This window comes from Hemicordylus capensis, chromosome 1 (assembly GCF_027244095.1).
Source record: "Hemicordylus capensis ecotype Gifberg chromosome 1, rHemCap1.1.pri, whole genome shotgun sequence".
Classification (NCBI taxonomy): Eukaryota; Metazoa; Chordata; class Lepidosauria; order Squamata; family Cordylidae; genus Hemicordylus; species Hemicordylus capensis.
The window spans coordinates 149,656,009-149,678,112 of NC_069657.1; the positions used below are offsets into that span (position 1 = coordinate 149,656,009).

The following is a 22,104-nucleotide window of genomic DNA, read 5'->3' on the forward strand; positions in this document are numbered from 1 at the left end:
TTGGAGTGCACAGGAGTGAAACCTCACCCATGGGACTGCTTTGAAGGTTGCGACCATGAGCCCTAGGAGCCTCGCCCAGGTGGATAGTAACACCATAGGTCTCTGGAGAGCCTGCCTGATTTCCGAGGTGAGCAGTAATAATCATTCGTGTGGAAGAACAAGATGGTTGATTTGCATGTTTATAAGGACACCCAGGTGTTGCAGACTTTGATAGGTTTATGCAGAAGCTGTGATTCCGGAGGGTGCACAGAGTGGTGTTTAAATCTCAATGCGCTGTCTGTACCAATTTGGGTAGGAGATGTAGATCGTCCTAGTACACCAGGATCCGGATCCCCTAAAGCCAGAGATGTGCCACCAGTGGAGCCAACACCTTGGTAAATACTCGCGGAGCTGATAATAGGCCGAACGGAAGTGCCCTATACTGCCAATGTCGACCTGCATAGTGGAATCTGAGCAAGGACCGACTGTGACTGTGGATGGGAACGTGCAGATAAGCCTCCTTCAAATCTATGGATGTCATGATGTCTTGATGATGAAGGGCCTCTGCAACCAATCTTAAGGTTTCCATTCTGAACCGTTCCCTTTTCACCCACCTGTTTAGGAATTTTAAATCCAAAACAGCTCTTTTTGTTCTGTCCTTTCTGGGGATGGTGAACAAAATAGAATAGACGCCCGCCCCGCATTGCAGAGGTGGAACAGGTTCCACTGCGCCGATTTCCTGTAGATAATGAATCGCTCAAAGAAGCTTAGAGTGCCTGATAATAGAGCGCAGATGTGGGATTGCGAGGAACCTGTGAGGAGGGGAAGCTATTTAATCTATTTTGTACCCGTCCTGTATCACCTTTAAAGTCCAATTGTCTGAATCGGATGCTTCCCAGGCGTGGAAGTGCTCCATCAGACGACCGCCCAGTTTTGGAGCGGCAAGTCATTGTTGGCCTTTGGCCTGCCTATTCTGGAAGAAGGGCTGCTTATTGGAACCGGTGTTCCTATAGGAACCGCCCTATCTGTTCCAGTTGAACCTCTGGGTTCTAAAGGCTTGACCCGTAAAGGACCGGAATCCACGAAAGGGCTGAAAGGAGGACTGAGTGTTGACAGGGTCTTTTGAAAAGTGGCTTATCAGATTTTCTTGGGGCTGTTGGCATAGCCCTTTTTCTTTCTTTCCTTTCTTTTGTGTGTATGTGTGTGTCTTTGGATTCTACTAGCACAACTTTAAGTGTGTTCTCTCCAAATAACTTGGTGCCGTAGTATGCCACAGTGGTCAGACTATTTTTAGAAGTGGCATTGACCTGTCAATGTTTAAGCCAGAAGTGGCAGTGCCTTACAACCGCAGCAGCAGATGCCCGTGAGACAAACCTGATTTGCCCGTGAGACAAACATCGGCCATAAAGGCCTGAGCCTTTTGGATTTTAAGCAGTTGCTGCCTCAGCTTTGTTGGATCCGTGGGTGTGTCATTCCAAAGGTCATTCACCCACAGCAGAGAAGCCCTGGCCACCATTGATGCTGCAGCTGTAGTCCACGTGGTCAGGACTGTATTATCATGTACCTTGTGAAACGATAGTTCCGTCTTTTTGTCAGCGGGATCTTTAAGTGTGACCTCGCCATCCTTTGGCACTAAGGAGCCACTGACCAATTGGGCTATCGGAGCATCGGAATTGGGGGTCTTTAAGAGATCCACATGTACCTTCTTGGTAAGAATAGAATCTAGTGGCAGCCGAAAGGGTTTTTCTACTAGCCACCAGTGATGCCCACTCCTGCTTTATAACTTCAGAAAATAAATCTGGTAAAGGTAAAAACATTTCTCTTGGCACAGCTCTAGGAAATACTAAATCTCCCTTTCCAGACTGAATAAGGTCAGGTCCTGAATTAGCTTGCAGGCCAATAGCTTTGAGGACTCTTGACATCAGGGGAGAAAAATCATCTGCAAAAAAGAGGCGTTAGGAAATATTACAAGGTTCCACACCCTCACGCCCAGACCACTCTCCCTCCTCCTTAGGTAAGGAGTCTGGATCCTGAATGTCTTCCTCCAAATAGCCCACATCATCCCTGAGGCCAGTGTCACCAATACCAATGGGCACTGTCCCTGAGGTTAGCTTGTTTTGAACTAAGGGCCTCAGGTGAAGCGGGTCTGGATCCCCAGAGTCTTGGCTGGAATTTTCAGAAGAATGGTAGTCCTTGGTGGCAGAAGCCTTATCCTTGGACTTTTTATGTTTTTAAAATGTTTGGTTTTGGCCTTCAACTTGCGGGGAGAGGGACACAGCGAGCTAGATGAAGCCGAACTTTCTGAAGAAGTTGCCCGCCTCTTGCTTTTTTTGTTTTGTTTCTGGATCCCCTTTGTTTCTTAGCATGTCTTATCTGGTAAATAGTATCACTTATGGCATTTTAAAACCATGCCTGCCACTCAGGGGGAACAGACCTGACCAAATTAGATTGTGGGACAGAGGGAGATGGTTGATTCTCAGTCCCTGCAGCACCCAAATTCGCTGAGGTACCCTGAGCCATTTTATAAGGGCCCCTTGCCACCATCTTAGGTGTAGCCACTCCTTTAAAAACACCCAGCGCCCTGATCTCAGCTGAGGAGGGCAGTGGATTAGCTACTGGGCGCCTTTTACCTAGGAAAAGCCACTGCCCAGGGACTCACGGTTTTCCACAGTTTATTCGTAAAGTTGGTGCTGGGCCCACAAGAAGTGAGTGAGGCGCAGTCTCAGCAGGTGGCCTGATTCCCGGACCTCCTGAATTGCTGGTGCTTGCACAGGGGGTGGAGACATAGCCAGTACGAGCGGCCTGCAGGCGGCCATATCTGGCGCTGAGGAACTCTCCACATACAGGGTCAGGTGCAGCCCACAGGCGGCCGTGGCTGACTGGGAAAAATGCTGCGAAGTCAGGCACACAAAGGCCCACAGGCGGCCATGGCCGACAACTGTGCTTTCACTGAACAAGGCCTGAAAGTCAGCATGGGGGCCTCTCCCCTTTGGAAGGCGAACGCTGTAGCGTGTTAATCGCCCCAATCACCACATGCAGCGAGGGAGGGGAGTAAGGGAAACAGAAGGACCAGCAGAAGAAAGTAGGTTTTTCTTTTCTTTTCTTTCTTTTAAAGTTATACCATATTCAAGGTAAGAAGAGAAGGGAATCAGAAAGGAGCAATCAATAAGGAAACAATCAGAATTAGCAAAGATATGAGAGTAGGAAAAAATAGCTGCCTGGAGCTTTCGAGGACAGAAAAGAACTGGGTGGGGTTATCCCCCTCAGCTTCAAGTAGGCGTAGCTTTTTATTTCTATCCAATCAACTGTCCTGCCTTGGAGCTTACGGGAAGGATAACCCAGAGGTGTCCTCGGTCCCAGCAACAGAGAAGAGCCACAAAATGGCTCTCCACTATAAAACAATGGCCGGAAATACATCAGAAGTCATTTCCAGTCACTCAAAACCACAGATAGGCAAATTTCACCTATTTTTCTAAACACAGATTAAGAAACTGGTTCTCTAAGACCCAACTGCTGATACGTGGTCCACGGATAATGAGGGCCACCTGTATTCTAGCTATACAATTTGAGAAGCTTTTCAGGTTCTAGGCACAAAAGCAGCTGGATTTACGAGTAAACTACATATAGCATGAAATGCATTCTCATTTCCACCTCTTCATTTTTAGAATATAAATATACAAAGTGCCAATAGCAGTTTCAAGGAAAACTTGAACGGGAAAGGTTCCCTTCCTCTCACACCCCAGCCCAAATATGGATCAGGGCCCCTCCCAACAGCTTTTAATGAAAAAAAATTAAGAGAACTATGATAAAAGCATTTCACTGAACATTTAATTAGACACCAAGAATTGTGAGTCTTTAATCCCCCCTGGACACGAAAGAGCTCAGCCCAGAGATCTATCAAAGACACAATAGAGGTGTGCTGCAAAGTGGTCCCTTGCCTCCTAGCAAGGCAACAAACATCTTTGCTGCTACTGGGATCACCATGAACCTCAAACCTAGGGAGCAACAGAGTGGTAGCTGCTTTTCCATATAACGGGTACTGGTGGTACTACCAGTGTCCGTCACTTCAGGTTGCAGAAGCATAAATACTGAGAAAACTCCCACCTGCTTTTTGGCCTTATGACATGTAGTGTGTCCTCCTGGGATGCCACAGGTTGCAGCCAAGGTTGTTGTAAAAGCAGCTGCCAAGCATTTATTCCGCTCCTGCACTGACTTTGCCTCCTTTGGTGACACTGTTGGGGGAGAAAACACACAGGAGAAAGTACAAGTGAGTAAGAAAGATCAAATACATCAAGCTGACAAGAGGAATGGAAAAGGAATGCCAAAGACAAATGATATACACCTTGGCATGGAGACCGATTCAGAATTAAGACAGGTCTTGCCTAGTTTTCAAACTTTGTGCTGGGACCAATGTGGCTTCTGGCAGGAAGGAATAAGGATAGAACACCTTAAAAAGAGTTTTAAAGAGAGAAAAAGAGGGGGGATTGGTTCCAGCTTTCAAAAACCAGAAGGTAACAGCCAAACACTGACATGCAGAAGCCTTAACTGACTGGCAGGGAAATATGAAAGAAATGATATGTTACAGTGAGGCAAGAGTGAGTTGAGTTATGTGAGGGCCCAGAGATCCAAACTATTGTGGGGTAAAAGGAGCTCATACTAATAACTAACATTCAAACCATCATGAGCTGAATTCACAGACAAGGCTAAGGGATGGCGTCAGAGGAAAGGTTAAGGCGAAGCAGTTCCAGATTGAGGAGCATCAAGCAAGTGGCAGAGGGGCACAATAGGGAGGGCAAGGATCGAAGTTGAGGGCACTGGTAAACTAGAGCACCAGGGACACGTACACATGGACACACGCCAAGCTGAAATGAAGGACTGGGTTTCATGCCTGTTTTTAGCAAACCCTCACCCCTCCCTGCCCCCGCCAAAAAAAGTGCCCCACCTTTTATTATTTTTCAGGGGGCAGTCTCAAAATGGTGCAGAACTGTGTGCCTTGTGTAGGTGTAGGGATGATAGGGAGGAAACTTGTCCCCATTGTTGGAGCAAATGGGCCGTCACTCTTTGTCTTGCCACACGGCACCTCAACAAAAAGGCCAGAAGCACAGCAGGACAAGCTAGGGACCATTTTCACAGTCAAGGCAACCAGGCAGACACTCTCTCTCACCATGCTGCACTGTGGCAGTTGCACTGCAGTGCGGCAACACAGGAAGCATTGGCCCAGTACGGCAAGAGAGATGCTCTCCCCTCACATGGTCAGGGTAATGCAGCTTCATTTGCCCTCAGAGATACTGCCATGTCGCCAAATCTGATTGGCTATTTGGTGCAGTGATGTCATCACATTCACTGTATGATCCTGATTGGGAAGATCATATAGTGAAGAACAATTTTTAAAAAGTCGATGAACAGCAGAGAGGGGGAACACTGGCAGCAAACAGCTACAAACATATTTATTTATTTATTTACATTTATATCCCGCTCTTCTTCCACGGAGCCCAGAGCAGTGTACTACATACTTAAGTTTCTCCTCACAACAACCCTGTGAAGGAGGTTAGGCTGAGAGAGAAGTGACTGGTCCAGAGTCACCCAGCAAGCATCATGGCTGAATGGGATGGTGAGGGGACAGTCTGGAGCATTTCACAACACCCTGAAAAATGCAGCAGGATGAATACTTCTTCCATAGCATCTCTTACCTTCTTTTGCTGGCTGCTCACAGCTGGCACCACAGCAGAGTACATCCAACAGGGGGTGATGATCCTCAAGCAAGCTTGTGTAGAAGGGGATGGAGACAGAAGGGCAGCTGCTATCCATGCTCTCACACAAGTAGGTGAAACACTGTGTGGGTAAGAAATAAGGGCTGCTGTTTACAATGTACAGGTGAAACTCGGAAAATTAGAATATCGTGCAAAGTCCATTAATTTCAGTAATGCAAATTAAAAGGTGAAACTGATATATGAGACAGACGCATTACATGCAAAGCGAGATAAGTCAAGCCTTAATTTGTTATAATTGTGATGATCATGGCGTACAGCTCATGAAAACCCCAAATCCACAATCTCAGAAAATTAGAATATTACATGGAACCAAGAAGACAAGGATTGAAGAATAGAACAATATCGGACCTCTGAAAAGTATAAGCATGCATATGTATTCAGTACTTGGTTTGGGCCCCTTTTGCAGCAATTACTGCCTCAATGCGGCGTGGCATGGATGCTATCAGCCTGTGGCACTGATGAGGTATTATGGAAGACCAGGATGCTTCATTAGCGGCCTTCAGCAATTCTGCATTGTTTGGTCTCGTGTCTCTCATCCTTCTCTTGGCAATGCCCCATAGATTCTCTATGGGGTCAGGTCAGGCGAGTTTGCTGGCCAATCAAGCACAGTACACTGTATACTTTTCATGAGCTGTACGCCATGATCATCACAATTATAACAAATTAAGGCTTCACTTATCTCGCTTTGCATGTAATGCGTCTGTCTCATATATCAGTTTCACCTTTTAATTTGCATTACTGAAATTAATGGACTTTTGCACAATATTCTAATTTTCAGAGTTTCACCTGTAGATGGAGCAGGATTGAGAGTGAAGGGACGAAACAGTCTCCAGAGCCACACACAAAGGTATGCTGCTGAGATCACAATAGATGTAGTAGGCCTAGAGGTTGGAGCAAATGAACAACTGATCCAAGAGTTCAGCCTAATATTTTAGTATAAAGGTGAAATATGTGGGATAATGTGATTGTTGGATAGATTCACAAGGAATCAGTGAATAGGATTAAGGAAGTGGTTTCACCTCTCTGCAGAATAGCTATGCACGGTTTGAAAAGGCTGCTGAAAAGTTACAGAACACACATTTTAGAGCCAGATCATTTTAGAGCCAGAAATCCAATCTTGAAGTGAAAGAAAGGCCTCAAGTTCTTTTCTAATTCCCCATATATGTTTCTAAACTCTCTACTGTCTCAGTATATTATTTTAAAAACTGTCATTCTTAGCACATCTTCTTTCTTTATATATATTTCTCTAAGGCATACCCGTGGCTAATCTCATGTGTGGCAGTTCTTGCAAGAGTTTACGAGCAGCTACCAGATAGTGACGGGTACGGGCAGGGGGAGAAAATGGTGGTGGCAGCTGGCCGGCTGCGGGCGGGGGACGACAGCTAATGGTGGTGGCCAGCCACCGCCAGGCAGAGAAAACAGCAGCGACGGGCAGGTGCGTGGGAAAACTACTGCGTCCGCAGGTGGGCAGCGCAGCCTCTCTCTCTCCAACCCACCAAAAGAAAGGATGGCCCGGCTGGAAGAAGATGGCAGCCGGCAGGCGGGCAGTGCACTTTCTCTCTGGCCTGCTGGTCGGCCAAAAGGAATGATGGCCCATCCGATGGGCGGAAGGTGATGACCGGCTGCAAAACCAGCAGTCGGGCGGTGGAGAGGGTGGCGCACCCCTCTTTCGCCTGCTGGCCAAAAGGAAGGATGGCCAGGGGCAGCAGCGCCGGGGATAGGAGAAGCTAGGGTGGTGGATGGGGGAGAATTAGAGGTGCAGATGTTCTGCGCCCAGCCCAGCTAGTAATTCTAAAACCATTGAATGATATTTTCCAGTTGTCGCCACAAGAGATTTTTTTTTTTTAATGGTGATTGATGATGATGATCATGTTTCCAGGGAACAGTGTACAATGATTCCAATATTGCTTGTGTGAGAGAAAAGATCTCCTAATAATTTTCAGGGCAGTAGATTCAGGGCAAGTGGAAGAAACTATTTCTTCACACAACTCATAACTATGGAATTCAGTGCAGCAAACAGGGGCGTAACTACTATTAGGCAAGGGGAGGCGGCTGCCTGGGGGCCCCCCACACCTCGAGGGGCTCCCCAGAGGCAAGTCACATGACTATATATTGTGAAGTGTGTGTGTGTGTGTGTGTGTGTGTGTGTGTGTGTGTGTGTATCAGCAAGGGGCCCATTTTAAAATTTTGTCTCTGGGCCCACTCCAGCCTTGTTACGCCCCTGGCAGCAAAATAGGATGACGGATGCTGGTTTGAATGGATTAGACATATTCATGGAAGAGAGCTATCATGGCTAATAGCTGCTGATTGACTTAAGTAGAGTGTCAATCTTCAGAGAATGTATGTCACCAGGTGCTAGCTGCAAGGAAGAGCTATTGCCTTCAAGTCCTGCTGGTAGGCTTTCTGGAGTTATCTGGTTGGCTTCTGTAAAAAACAGACAGCTGAAATAGACTGATGCCCATTCTGATCCAGAAGCGTCCTTCTTTAGTTTTTATTCAATTAAGAGACCATTATGGAAGATATGCTACCCTAATGGAGAATTACAATTTAGCTAGTCATAGCTATGGAATAAAGTGCAGCTGACGAAAGCCTCAAAGGGATGGAACCTCTTATTCATGCATATGGATCAGGGCAATTATGAAGTTCAAGTAAACAGGTGAGGGGGAGAGCCTGGGGCAGGATGAAGCAGAGTAGATCAGAAGGACAGGCCATCAGAACCAGCCCCTTACCATGAGGCTTTGCTCTCGCAGCTTGCCCTCTAGGTCTGTGGCCTGAGCCAACAATGTAGGCAGAAAGGCTAGGAAGTGGCTGGCAGAGGTGTGGAATGCCTGCAAACTAGAGAAACAGTTGTGTCAATCAATCAATCAATCATCTTTATTACGGTCAAAGACCAGCACAGGTTATAATACAGTAATACAGTAAAATAGATAAGGCAATCAGATTATTATGAAAATGAATGTTACATGTGTTACTACTATAAACTATAACATTGAGATTTGTATTACAGTTAAGACTAATAGAATGAGGGTATAAAAATACAAGCTATTTAAGATATACTGTGGAGTGCAAGCGAGGTAGCTAAAATATAAAATATAACTAAAATATAGCATAAAACATCTAATTAAAATAGTAAGACGGCTAACTAAAATGGATAATAGTTGGGATTTTAAAATCTGCTACATAAAGTCAATCAATTATGAAATACAACTCTCAATGAATAAAATACATCTACCATGTGGAGAGAGAGAGAGAGAGAGAGAGAGACTATAAAATGTACTATATGGTAAAAAGGGAAATGAAGTTATTAACTAAAATAAGAGGATCTAGTAAAATCAGCTTCATGGATTATGGGCTACAGTCTGGGTCCGATGGATCTTGCACGCTGCCGTGCAGAACCTAGCAGCATTGTACGTGGAAGTCCACTTTTCACCAGAGAGCAGCATCTTAGTGTAGACTTGGCTGGGGCGACCAGAGCAGCTGAGTAGTAGAGGGAGAATGAGTTTATCTCAGCTATCTTTATAGAAATTGCAAGAAAGGAGCACATGCTCAGTGGTTGCTACCTCCCCAGAGGCACAGAGGCAAAGCCTTTCTGCAAATGGAATCTTCCTGTATTTTCCCTCCAAAACAGTGGATGGAAGGGCATGACATCAGGCAAGGGTGAACGTCCTTCTGTGGCTTGGTATTTCCAACTGTGTCAAATATTCAGTGGAGGAGACCATGAACCTAGAGCTATCTGAGGCCAGGAAACCAGGTCCCTACTTAGATTTGCCTGGCATTCCATATCCAGGATCCTCTGTTTAATGGCCACTTTCGCCTTATCACAGCCCATAGCAAGGAGGAGAGACAGAGAGAAATCCAGTACCGCCATCCTATCATAGACTGCCCGCTTCCAAGAGGACTGGAAGTTGTTCTGCAGTGTTAACGGGGCCAGGCCTCTAGGGCAAAGGGCTAATTTGAGCCAGTAGTTAAGAGCAATCATCCAAATTCAAGAGTTGTGTCTATACATTAAATATAGGACTTTATTCTTGAAACATGGAATTAGCTGAAGACAAGCATCTAGGCTCTCCCATCCTCCCTACAGCTCAATCCCTCTTATAATGGCAGGCAATAACTTAGGGGAAGAATTTGCCATGCTCAGTTCTCAAATCAAACAATAGCACGATACATAATCAGGAGAGGGGAACTCCTTCCAGATTGCATTCTTGGCCATGTCCATTGCATCTACTCTGTGTTTGCAAACAAGGCACACTATTCCCCTCCATAGGCTATCCACCTCACAATGTCTTTACCTTTGCTTCTTTCCGCCTTGCCCATGGTTGAAATCACTGGCAAAATAGGCTGACATCACAGCAGTTATGTCTATTAGCAGTGTGATGTACCAGGGTTGCTGTGGGACAGATAGAGAAGAATGAAAGAACCAGTTATCAGTGTGCACTGAGTGATTAGCAGTGTAGGAACATGCAAATTGTTACAAGTGAGAATTCTAAAGCACAGTAACCTCTTCTGGCCACTAGAGGCATGATGAGATTTTAATAGGTCTCCCTTGGTCACTTAGAATCAGTTATAATTGTTCAGTTGTTGCTGAAGGCTAGTGCCTGTTTGTGTATGTTGTTCTAGGTTTCTCTCAGTATGTGATGTTTTAGTTTCTTAATACATCTTCATTTGTTTTTGAACTCTGCCTACTGTCTCCAGATAATCTCTTGGGCTGAACTACTTTACCACCAGAGCATACTCTGTTGTGGGAGGTTTCTCCTCACATCCCTCAACACAGATTACTCCCCTGCCCACTCATCTCATCTCATTCTCAGCACTAGGAAATTGGCAAATAAAGCATGACATAAAGTGAATTAATATTTTAAAACAAAACCAAGGTAAAAATAATTTTTTATAACCTGCACTCACATAGATCCCTGCACCACCCCTCATGGGATGCCAAAATAAAATAAAATAAAAAATGTATCACCCATGGGGTATATATGCAAAAATACAGTGCTCTACATAAGTAACTTTACATAACCTTTTTCTTCTTCTGAATAAACAGACTGAAATACAGGTGAGATTATAATTTCATATGCAGAACTAGCCACATATATACAAGTAACTGCGTGCTAGTCATGCAGAAGTATTGGCTTTTTAGGATGCAAGCTAATCTCTCAGAGAGTACTTCTTCCCTACCTGCTTGATGTTGAAGCTCTCAAGGATGCTCTCCACTAACTGCACCAGGAAGTTGGGTAGTCCTATGTCATTGCAGAAGGTGTACAGCAGCTCTGAATCACAGCGAGTACTTAGCAAATTGCCAATGACACGGAGGGCAGGACGAAGGTGGGATGCCCCCTCAAGCATTCCCTCCAGAACCTAGGCGAGGAGAAGGGGATCAATGTACATAAACATACAACTCTTGCCAATGCAGGCCAAAAGCTGTGCGAGAGGCAGCAACATTCGCCACAGACCATCACCTAAGCCCCTAGAGTACTCCTAGAGAAGCATGATGCGACTCACCGATTCTATGCTGTCCCTAAGTTCATTTTGTATGCATTGCTTCTGCATACTGTTCCAAGAGAAGAGAGTATCTCAGTCAAATGAACACCCTCAATTCTCCCTCCAGGCTCCCCACCCCCAATACTCTATAATGACTCTTTGGATTCTTAAGAGTCTTGTCATCCTTTTAAGCCTGTGGCTCACCTTAACAGCCTAGAGCTGCCAAAGGGGGCTTGGCAGTTGAAGGATGTTTCCATTAGTTCCTTCCCTCTTTTTTTTTTTTAAACAACTTATACCGCTCTGAAGGAATGGCCTACAGCAAACATGCTCAGCCTGTGTTTCCAGCCCTTTGCTACAGGCACTACGACTTACCTGCTGACCAGAATCTCTGAGCCGGGCATGGATGCGCTGCACGAAGGCAGGGTCCCCTAGAAGACTTAGTGGGGCACTCAGCTGCACATGGGCAGGATCTGTGGCATCCATCAGGTGTTGCCACTCCTCATCACTATCCAACTCCTAAGGAGCAAGAGATAGTCAATGAAGATCACAATGATCAGGAAGCCAGGAAAGCCCCCGCCCACCCTTGCTACTATGTGGAGGAGTGCCGTGTCTGGCCATGTGCTCACCTCATTCTCCAGGTCTACAGTATCAATACTATGTCTGCTTTGCATCTCTGCTCTGCCACTTTCTGGCCTCAGCTGGAGGAACTCCTGCTCATAATCCTGCGTGATCCGGTTCTCCCTGTCCACAAAGAAGAGGAATGAGAGACTGAAGCCTGGCTAGACAGCAGCAAACCTTCTCCCTCAACTCCAGCTCCTTCTCCTCACCGAGGTGTGGGAGAAGCCTCTTTTTGCTCCCACTCTTCTCCCAGAGCAGGGCGCCTCTGGTCTCCAGTGCTGGGAGCTGCCTGATATCCTTCTTTGGGAGCTGTCTGACCAAGGTGGATTTTGCATGAGGGGCTCTGGCTTCCTTTGGTGGTTTCACCCTTAGGAGGAGCTTTGGATTTCCCCAACTCCTGCAAGGGGTCAAGCAGCATGTGGTCAAACAGGGCTGCAATGATGTGAACTCCATCATCGTACGAAAGGCTTTGACAGGAACAGTGCTACATGCCCAGCCCCTCACCTTTCTCCGAGCCTCCTGGGCCATCTTTTGTCGTGCCTTGCTCAAGATCTTTGACTGACCACTGTGAGGAGCTAGAGAGTGTGTCTGCTGCTCTTTCAATGCTTGTAGTTCAGGGGGCAGTTTGCTGGTAAATGGACTGACAATGCCCTGCTCTGCTGTGTCATCAATCACTGTAAGAGAGGGTCCAGGTCAGTGACTGAGCTTGTTTGGATTCAGGTCTACAAGGAAAGGCAGATGCAAAAGCCAGATTGTAGGGAAAGAGTGGGTGGGGGGATGGTACTCACCAGTGACCCGTCCAGCTATGAAAGGGTGATAAAGCAACTCTGGCCAGGACAGGCGCTGATGAGGGTCCTTCATCAGCAGACCTTGCAAGAAACTCTGTACAATGATCAGAGATATTCAGCTGCACATCCACACTACCTGAAACTCCCCCACAATCTAAAATCCTACTTTAAATCAGCAAATTCACAGAGTTAATTCAATGTCCTGGTTACTACTGGAAAGATGTCTTCAAGTTCAACCCAACCACATGTAAAAAAAGAAGTTGCCCTGAGTGCTAGAATCCTGAGAATGTTGCTTTTTGTTTCTATGCTCAAGTTTCTAGGTCTTGCAATTGCCTGTGCCTAAAGAAACCTTGAGGCCCTAATGACACTGCCAGAAAATGATGTTGTACAAAAGCCCATCTCTTAGCAAATACATTTTATTCCCAGTCTTATTCTCAGAAAAAAGTGGAAGTGGGGGGGTAGAACAAGAGAGGAGAGATCCATATAGCTGAAACTGTTGAAACAATTGCAACTTGGAATTTTGGGGTTGGCAGGTTTATGATTCAGTGGCATCAAGGAGACATTACACCAAACTCATGAAAGGAGTGGTTGGGAGAATTGAGACACAAAGCCAAGGAAAATGGGGGGAAGAGGCAAGAAGCAATGAGGATGTTGATGCTCAGTGCCAATAGGTGGACAAACAGAGGCAGGGATTGTGAATGCTAAGGCAAGCAGAAGCTGGGCGAGAATGGAAAAGCTAACTGGATATTTGAGAGACTGAAGGTTCCCTAAGAGAAAGAGAAAGGGAAAGAATCAATTCTAGTAATTAGCATGGTGCAGTAGCAAGTTGCAGGTCAACAGGAAGGGAGAACTGAAAGCCAGTGTAGTGTAGTAAGCAGACTGTTGGTGGACTTGGAACTGGGAGTGCAGACCCCACCCACAAGGGTCTGTAAGATTATATGTAAAGGCTGTAAAGTTCTGCAGATCATGACCTATGAGGGATCATGATCTACGAGGGAAGTGTGACCTATGATCATGACCTATGAGGGAAGTGTGAAGTTTGTTAGGAGGCACATTTTTCAAATTCTCGCCACAGTTATAAGAACTAGAAAGTCACTTTGTTTTCAAGATGCACATGGATCATTCCAGGAGCCCAAATCATGTGTCAGATCCTGGATTCTATGTGGAATTCTATGTGCGCAAAATCTCATGAGATAAACAGCTGTGACTTAGTAGCTCACAATAATTAGAGGGATTAATGGATTATCCCAGGGAAGGAGTGGATCCTTGTCATTCATAGCTTCTGAATGACAGTTGGACAAGTGGATTGGATAGAGAATTAATGGAGATTTTCCTCCTCTTGCCATATTTCTATTCTAGAACAGGGTTTCTTAACCTCGGGCCCCCAGATGTTGTTGGACTACATCTCCCATAATCCCCAAGCAAAAGCCATTTGCAGCTGAGGATTCTGGGAGTTGTAGTCCAACGACATCTGGGGGCCCAAGGTTAAGAAACCCTGTTCTAGAATGTCCTCATAGCATCTCCTCATGAATTTAAAAACAGGTCCGCAAACTTGTGGTCCACCAAGTCAAATGTACACCACCAGTGATGGGTAGCGGCTCACACGTACTTGACAAAAAAACCCACATCAGCAAATTTGATGAAGCTTTCTTCTGAACTTGTCAGTTTCACCAGAGTCCTAGGGGGGTGGGGAAAATGAAAGAAATGAATGTGCACAGTTATGGAGAAAGAGATGAAATTGGATAAGGAAGTTGTACTGTACTTGTTAATACTGACCAGAGGTATTTCCATACAGGGAAGAGAAGTTAAAATGTGAAAAAAGCCATTCCCAAACAGTACAACTCTACAGAAAAATAGGTGAGTGGAAGACTAAAAATGTGCTTCAGACACAATGTATCTGTCATGCATTCATAGGAGACACAAAAAATGCAGCAAGGTTGAAATGTGATCAGGGGATGGGGATATAACTCAGTGGTAGAGCTCATGCTTTGCATAAAGAAAGTCCCATGTTCAGTCCTTGGTAGCTCTAAGTAGAGGTGGCAAAGATCCCTGTCTGAAACCCTGGAGAGTCAGTGTCAGTCAGAGAAGACAACACTGAGCTAGATAGACCAATGGTCTGACTGTCTAAAGCATTTTCCTGTGCTCCTATGATTGTAAATACACTTTCTTGTATGGACCTCAAACAATTAAAAAGCCTGTACAAGTGAATTTAAAACTGCATTTGTGTCTTCCATACATGTACGCAAACAGCAGGGAAGAGGCTCAAAAGCACTTTTAAAGGAACTCATACGAAATCTGCCTACCAAGTTTCCAAGGGAGAGAATGGGCTCAAACCAAAAGGTGCAGGCCATGTGATACATGCATATGAGAGACTCTGAATCATAAATCCCTGCTTACCCAATATGCTTCTTGGATGGCAATGGCTAAGTCACTGGACAGGATTGTTGTGTGGATAAAATGAGAATAATGAAACCATTCATAGACAGTTACCTTGAAGTGAGGGCTCATGTTTTTGGGCCACTTGATGGGGTCCTTGATGATCAAACTGACCAACTGGAATATGCTATTGGTGTAGAACGGTGGAGTTCCCACATACAGTTCATACAGAATGCATCCCACTGACCAGAGGTCAGCTGTATGGTCATAGGGCTTCTCTTCCACGAGCTCGGGAGACATATACAGTGGAGTCCCTTTGATTGATGTCAGCACCATGGTGTGGATACTCATTGCACGGGCAAACCTTCCCAGGAAGAAGTACAAATGAGATCTTTCAGCATTGACTCCAGGAACTGGTAGTAGAGGAGTAGAGATCTTAAGATACCTACCCAAAGTCACAGAGCTTAATCACACCACCTTTTCCCAGCAGGATGTTCTGGGGTTTCATGTCACGGTGTAGGATCCGGTGGGAGTGAAGGTAATAGAGTGCAGAGACCAGCTGAGAGGCAATGTCCTGCACCTGGGAGAGAAATAACAATCCTGACACCTAGCAAAGGTCAGTGGAGATGCCCCTCAGATACAGCACAAAGACTTTTCATTATTTCAGAAACCCCTCAATTTGGATCACAGCTCCTCCTCAGACACATATATACAGACTTCAACCTGTATAGTTGTTTCGGGCCCAGTCAATTTTTCTCCTCCAAAACAGAGGGCAAAATTGCCCTCCAGTTACACTGAAATTTATTTTTAGAATTTGTACATAAAGGCTGCAGCACCTTAAGTGGGGAAATGCTTGACTAACAAGCAGAAGATTGCTGGCTCAAATCCCCGCTGGTACTATATCGGGCAGCAGCGATACAGGAAGATGCTGAAAGGCATCATCTCATATTGTGCAGGAGAAGGCAATGGTAAACCCCTCCTGTATTCTACCAAAGAAAACCACAGGGCTCTGTGGGCACCAGGAGTTGAAATCGACTTGACAGCACACTTTACCTTCCCTTACATCAAGGTTGCAGCTTCAGATAAAGCAGGCTCGTGGCACATACAAATGTGCAGGGCTTGTGGCCTACACTCCAAGGTCCTATTACTCTTTCTTTCCTATAGTTATCCCTCTGCTTATGTAAGCATCTACTCCCCACTCTTGCCCATTGGGTCACAGTTACCTGCTCCTCGGGCAGGTTCCCATCATCCTCCAGGATCTGAAAGAGTTCCCCTTCAGCATAATCTGTTACTACCACCACCTGAGGGAGAAAAACCAGAACGGAAGACACATCAAAACATTCTCTAGGATGGTGGATAGGGAGGGGAATAATATAAAGACACAAGTATCTACACTTTTCAAAGTCAACAGAACACCATCAGCAAGAGGTATAGGGACTGTAGCAGCCGTCACCTTATCCTGATAATTTGCCAAAGGCAACCTCTAGGGAGGGCTCAAAAGCTTAAGAAGGCAATGTGAAGAGGATCTAGAGAGGAGAGCTGATCTTATGGTAGCAAGCATGACATGTCCCCTTAGCTAAGCAAGGTCTAGGGATGTGTATGAAGATCTTCGGCACCGGTAGGGGTAGTACTTTAAGGGCGGGGGAGGGTGTACTCACCCCTTCCGCTGCATTTCCCCCGCTGGCACACTTATTTTTAAGCCCCCCGGGGCAGCAGCGTTCCTCCCTGCCACCCCGTTTCCCCCGTCGGCCGGAAGTAGTGATTGCACATGCACCTGTTGCGTGTGCATGCGTGCTCGCTACTTCCAGCCGACGGGGGAAACGGGGCAGCAGGGAGGAACGCTGCTGCCCTGAGGGGCTTAAAAATAACAGCGCGCTGGCAGAGAGAATGTAGCAGGAGGAATGAGTACACCCTCCCCCACCCTTAACGTACTACACCTGCCGGCGCCGAAATGCCAACCTCCCCCACTCCCTGCCCCAGCGCCAAAACATTTCGGAGGCCTTCATAATTTTGGGCACACACCTAGCAGGGTCCACCCTGGTTGTATATGAATGGGAGACTAGAAGTGTGAACACTGTGAGATATTCCCCATAGGAGATGGAGCCACTCTGGGAAGAGCAGAAGGTTCCAAGTTCCCTCCGGGGCATCTCCAAGATAGGGCTGAAAGAGATTCCTGCCTGCAACCTTGGAGAAGCCGCTGCCAATCTGTGAAGACAATATTGAGCTATACAGACCAATGGTCTGACTCAGTATATGGCAGCTTCCAATGTACTCATTGGAAGACACTCCACTTCTTCTCACAGATCTCAGCAGATTAACTGGACGATTGAGCCTCATGCGCTAGTAGGCCTGGTTTAGAAATCCAGTCATCCACAAACAGGGTGAGTAATTTAATAGCAGTCACGAAAAGAACTGACTCTTGGTCCACTTCTCCTGAGAAACAACTAGGACATTATGGGAATACCATATACTCTAAACTGTTCAAAACGCTGGGATTTCCAGGTCTTTGCACCTACTCAGTGATCTTCTCACACTTTCACCTGACTCTCAGTTAGCTCCTCACCTCTTTGTCAGTCTCAAAACTGTCAAGCATCTGAACAATATTGGGGTGATGAAGTCCTCTCATTATCTCAATTTCCCGCTGCAAATTCTTCAGCTCTTTCTGTGATCGACCCACTTTGGGTATAAACTTCAAGGCCACCACCTATCAAAGCAACAACAAAAACCTGGAAACATGTCACATACTACTTTCCCTCCTCTACCTATTTTTCTGCCCTGAAAGACTGACTGTAAGACCTTTAGCACTACAGACTCACAACTTCTTAAGTAGATTTCTTTCAAAACTATTCTCCTCAGATTAACGCTTGATGAGATCAATTTCTCCCTCCCCTGCTGCTCTCACCTGTGCACTGTATTTTCGGCGTCCCTTGTACACCCTTCCAAAGGAGCCTTCTCCAATCATCTCCAAAACATGATATCTCTCCATGATGAGAATGTAGGGGAAGGGGATGGGCTTATAGCCTGAAAATGCAATGAGAGAGAGCTGTTACAGGTTTTGGCCTTTCCCCGTACCAGCCTCTTGCTGGCATTTATATATACTACATCTCCATAGCTTCCTTCTAATACTCACCACATGTGTCCCCTAGGTTCTAGGGCATGAATGTCCCTATTAATGCCTTAGAACTTAGCCCTGCCTGTTTATCTTGCTGACCGACACAGGTTTCAGATCACCAGTCCATTCCAAATGATGCCTGGCAAAGGAACCCATACTCTAGATTTCTCCTGGGAGATCGCATGAGATTTGGGGATACAATGCCATTTTGTAATGCAGAGGTCGAGTAAATGCTGGATTACAAAATAAACAAAGAAAGTCCAGTGGCGTAAGCTGGACGACAAATCTGACAGGTTTTTGAGGTGCCAAACTCAACCTTAGCTGGTTTCGCAACAACAAACTGAGGGAAGGTGAAAAACCAGTCACCACAGACGCAGGACGCTGGCTATCTGTCAACAGCGCTGATATTTCCTGGAGTGCAAGTGTCAGGCAACACCGCAAGGAGGCAGGCTTTTCCGCGTCCACAAGATTATCCATTTATCTGTTGTGCATCCCATTTATTTATTTCCATGCCTGTCTGGCTTACTCAAAAGCATCAGCAATCCGGAAAACAAACACACACAAAAACAACAAAAACAACACTTCATTTCAGCTCAGTTAATGATAACAAACATCATAACAATTCTACGGCTGTAACAAAAAATAAGGTACACGTGATTTCCGAGTAAACATAGATCAGGGGATAAGGTCGGGCCGCCCCTTATCCGCCACCGGCTGCTGCTGCTTCTTCGATGCCTCCTGCCCAGCTTGCTGGATCACACAGACTGACACACTTGTAGAAAGGGAAGCTTCGCTTACAAAGGCTCAAGCCGCAACAGGGCCGCCTTTGCTAAGAATTACCGTAGGAGGCCAGCTGAACGAACTGGTAAGACTTACCGTTAAACCAACATTTTAGAGTACAGCATCTGTAAGCAAAGGCGTCTTACTCTAGTCTCTTTCAGGCGGCACAAGACTCGTGTGGCGGCACTTTCGGCGCTCCGGGTACGCCCCTCCTCCCCACCTTGTGCCCCCTTCTCGGAGGCTGGCTCCACCCCCGACTCACACCAAGAATTCGCCACCCCCGCCGAACTCAACACCGAGGGCGAGAGTTGGAATCCAGCTTTTGCAAATGGGTGTGAGGCGCCCTAGGCGGGGCAGAGGAGTGGGCGGCGAAGGAGAACCTTGGGTAGTTGGCTGGTCAGTTATTGGCGCAAGCGCCGGACCACGGCGTCGCCGAGCTGTTGCCTAGCAACCCCCGGTGCCGGAAGAGGGCCTGGCTGAACTCGAAGTGGTTCCGTTTCCGTACCTGTAGGGGCAAGATGGCGGCAGCAACAGCCCGGGGTGGAGGGCAAGAAGGAGCAGCAGCAGCGGCGGACTGGTAAGCAGGGGAAGAACTTCGGTGTTTTTCCTGTTTTCTCAGAGGAAGAGGGCCAGTGAATGGAGCTCTCTGCTCCCCCCCCGGCATTTCTTTGTAATGCTTTAGTTGGGCCTCGTTCTGGTCTCCTGATATGCTTATGTCATGCCGCCATGCGGAACCTGTCCTGTGCTCCGTGTTCTTCTTTGTTCTGACGACCGAGAGAGCGCGGGGGACCGACATACAGCCCGGTCGCACCTCTTGGCCTTCCGGGGGAGGGGACACAGAGGCGGCGAGTGACTTGTCTTCAGCCCTGTTCAAACGTTACTTTGTGTCTGGTACTGGTTTTGTGTGCACGGCTAAATGACATGTGGTCATTTAAGAAGGGAATCTTTATATAGGTCTCTTTAAAATATTGTACAGATAAGCGGGTTACTGTACATGTTTTGAACATAGGGAACAAGGATGGCTGGGGGAGTATGAGTGGGTAAGTGGCCCCTCCCCGAAGCAAGCAGCTCCCCCACCACTTATTTATTTATCAATTATATTTCTATACTGCCTGTTATGTACATCTCTAGGGGGGGAGTACAAAACTTAAAATATTTAAAAGTCACAGATTAAAATACATGAGAATAAAATAGTTATTAAAACAAAATTTTAAAATTATTAAAATTAAAGTCTGTGAAAACAGGAAAGTTTTGAGGTTCTTCCTTAAAACAGACAGAGAAGGAGATGCTCTTATTTCAGTAGGGAACATATTCCAATTTATGAGCTCAACAGGATTTATTTCTGTGAAAATATGTTCAGGATGAGAGTGTTAATGTGAAATATACTATGATTTTTGTTGCAAAAATCTTAATGGGACACAGCTTGCCCTCCTAGAAATGCCCTTTGCCTCTTCTGTGCCCCCTCAGTGTTTCCCCCCCCCCGATACTGCTACTGAATGTATGAATAGTGTAAATAATTTGCATGTGCATATGGATCTGTACATGTGTACACTGATTATGAGATTATTGAACAAAGTGTTTGAATAGGGTTGTAGTGTCTGAGAAGACCAAGAACCCCAGAACAAAATCTAGTTCTGTGCTGGGTCATTTCTTTTGTCCCTCTTCCTTTGCTCTCTCAGAAAATTCCTTAGTTTTTTACAACTGGTAGGCAAAAATGCCTTCCTCTTTTTGAGAATAATTGTCTCACAGGATTCATAGATGCTGACCCAGAGATCCCCTTTCAGTCAGCTATTTTAGCTAAGATGCAAATCTTAGCTTCCCCCCCCCACCAACTTTTTAAAGGATATTGCAGCAATATTCTATTCAAAGACCTTTCATTCTTTTAAAATTACAACTGTTTCTGCTCACTGCAGTTAGGGGGTTGCATGTTCTGTCATTGTCAGGCCACAGAAACAAAAGAGAAACTGACAGCCTTCCTCTGGTATCCTCAGCTACAGGCTTTTATTATCATTCATTACCAGCAGCAAAGACCTGATCATGACCGTTCATGTTCAGGTAACCTCAAGACTGGACTCCTTTAATGCACTCTGTATGGGACTTCCCTTCTAAATGCCTAGAAACTTCAGTTGGCCTAAAATGCCACGTCAAGACTATTATCTGGAATGATAATAGAACATACAGTTGTAGTATTACAACAGAACATACATTTGTAATATTATTTGTTCTGCATTGGTTCCTTGTTTTGGGGTTCAGTTCAGTGTGCTGCTTCTCATTTATAAAGCCTTTGATGTGTTTCTTTTTTACACTGCAAGTTGCTTTGGACCAGAGAAACATCTTCTCATTCCTTTTGCTATGTAAATCCTGTTATGAACTTTTTAAAAGAAGTGGTATAAATACCCTTCAGCAACAACATTGTCGTTGTCATCATCACATTGCTTGGGATCTGAGTACTTTAAAGACTGCTTTCTCCCATACACACCCTTTCTCCCACACCCACACTCTGCTCAAGATCAGAGGTCATGCTTCAGGGGCCCCCCCCTCCATCAACCATGGTTCAGCACAGGGCCTTTTTGATTGTGGTGCCAGTGCTTTTTTCTAGGGAGACTTATATGGCTTCATTGCTATTAGGGATGTGCCCGGAACCACTCCTCCGCATTTCAGAGGTGGCAGGGGTGCTCCTTTAAGGGTGGAGGAGGGTGCACTTATCCCTCCTGCTGCATTTTCCCCGCCAGCGCTCCATTGTATCAAAGCCCCTCAGGGTGGCAGCGTACCTCCCTGCCTCCCCGTTGCCATCCTCGGCCGGAAGTGGCCGGAAATACCGGGCGTGCGTGCACCCATCACATGTGCTAGTGCACTCGACAGGCGTATGCACGCCTGGGAGGTATGCTGCCACCCCGAGGGGCTTTGATACAACAGAGCGCCAGCGGGGGAAATACGACGGGAGGGGTAAGTGCACTCTCCCCCGCTGCCTCCGAAATCTGAAACGGCCCTGGTGGCCAAAACATTTCAGAGGCTTCTGTAATGGCCTCTGAAACGTTTCGGGCACATCCTCAATTGCTATTGTATTATTTTGCTCTAATACTAAGCATATCTCTGTTAGTTGCTTTGAATTCCCAAACAACTAGAAGAAAAGTGGGATTGATTTTTAAAAAAATATAAGTTGTATGTATTGTGCCAATTTAGATACATGCCTTCTCCAACA

At 46.0% G+C, this 22,104-nt stretch overlaps 2 protein-coding genes across 8 annotated transcripts in view; one reads left to right on the forward strand and one right to left on the reverse strand.

Moving 5' to 3' along the window:
* Positions 1-19,426, reverse strand: part of STK36 (serine/threonine kinase 36) — a 36,150-nt gene extending 16,724 nt beyond the window's left edge. For 2 of the 6 annotated variants that reach the window (XM_053284181.1, XM_053284136.1), the window contains exons 1-16: positions 18,999-19,376; positions 17,913-18,031; positions 17,574-17,714; positions 16,234-16,311; positions 15,460-15,590; positions 15,125-15,374; positions 12,635-12,728; positions 12,351-12,520; positions 12,056-12,243; positions 11,855-11,969; positions 11,601-11,744; positions 10,926-11,105; positions 10,040-10,137; positions 8,480-8,585; positions 5,670-5,811; positions 4,084-4,211 (exon numbers count right to left, since the gene is read on the reverse strand). In XM_053284181.1, the coding sequence (XP_053140156.1) occupies positions 4,084-4,211; positions 5,670-5,811; positions 8,480-8,585; positions 10,040-10,137; positions 10,926-11,105; positions 11,601-11,744; positions 11,855-11,969; positions 12,056-12,243; positions 12,351-12,520; positions 12,635-12,728; positions 15,125-15,374; positions 15,460-15,590; positions 16,234-16,311; positions 17,574-17,714; positions 17,913-17,996 (2,049 nt within the window). In that variant the 5' untranslated portion in view covers positions 17,997-18,031; positions 18,999-19,376. Of the gene's footprint in view, positions 1-4,083; positions 4,212-5,669; positions 5,812-8,479; positions 8,586-10,039; positions 10,138-10,925; positions 11,106-11,600; positions 11,745-11,854; positions 11,970-12,055; positions 12,244-12,350; positions 12,521-12,634; positions 12,729-15,124; positions 15,375-15,459; positions 15,591-16,233; positions 16,312-17,573; positions 17,715-17,912; positions 18,032-18,140; positions 18,449-18,488; positions 18,640-18,998; positions 19,378-19,407 lie in introns of those variants that run through there. The other 4 variants (XM_053284146.1, XM_053284162.1, XM_053284171.1 and 1 more) reach the window with 4 other exon arrangements.
* RNF25 (ring finger protein 25) overlaps positions 19,248-22,104 on the forward strand; it is a 40,001-nt gene continuing 37,144 nt past the window's right edge. The window contains exon 1 of one of the 2 annotated variants that reach the window (XM_053284220.1): positions 19,248-19,479. In XM_053284220.1, coding sequence (XP_053140195.1) covers positions 19,421-19,479 — 59 coding nt within the window. In that variant the 5' untranslated portion in view covers positions 19,248-19,420. Of the gene's footprint in view, positions 19,480-19,724; positions 19,943-22,104 lie in introns of those variants that run through there. The other variant, XM_053284227.1, reaches the window with a different exon arrangement.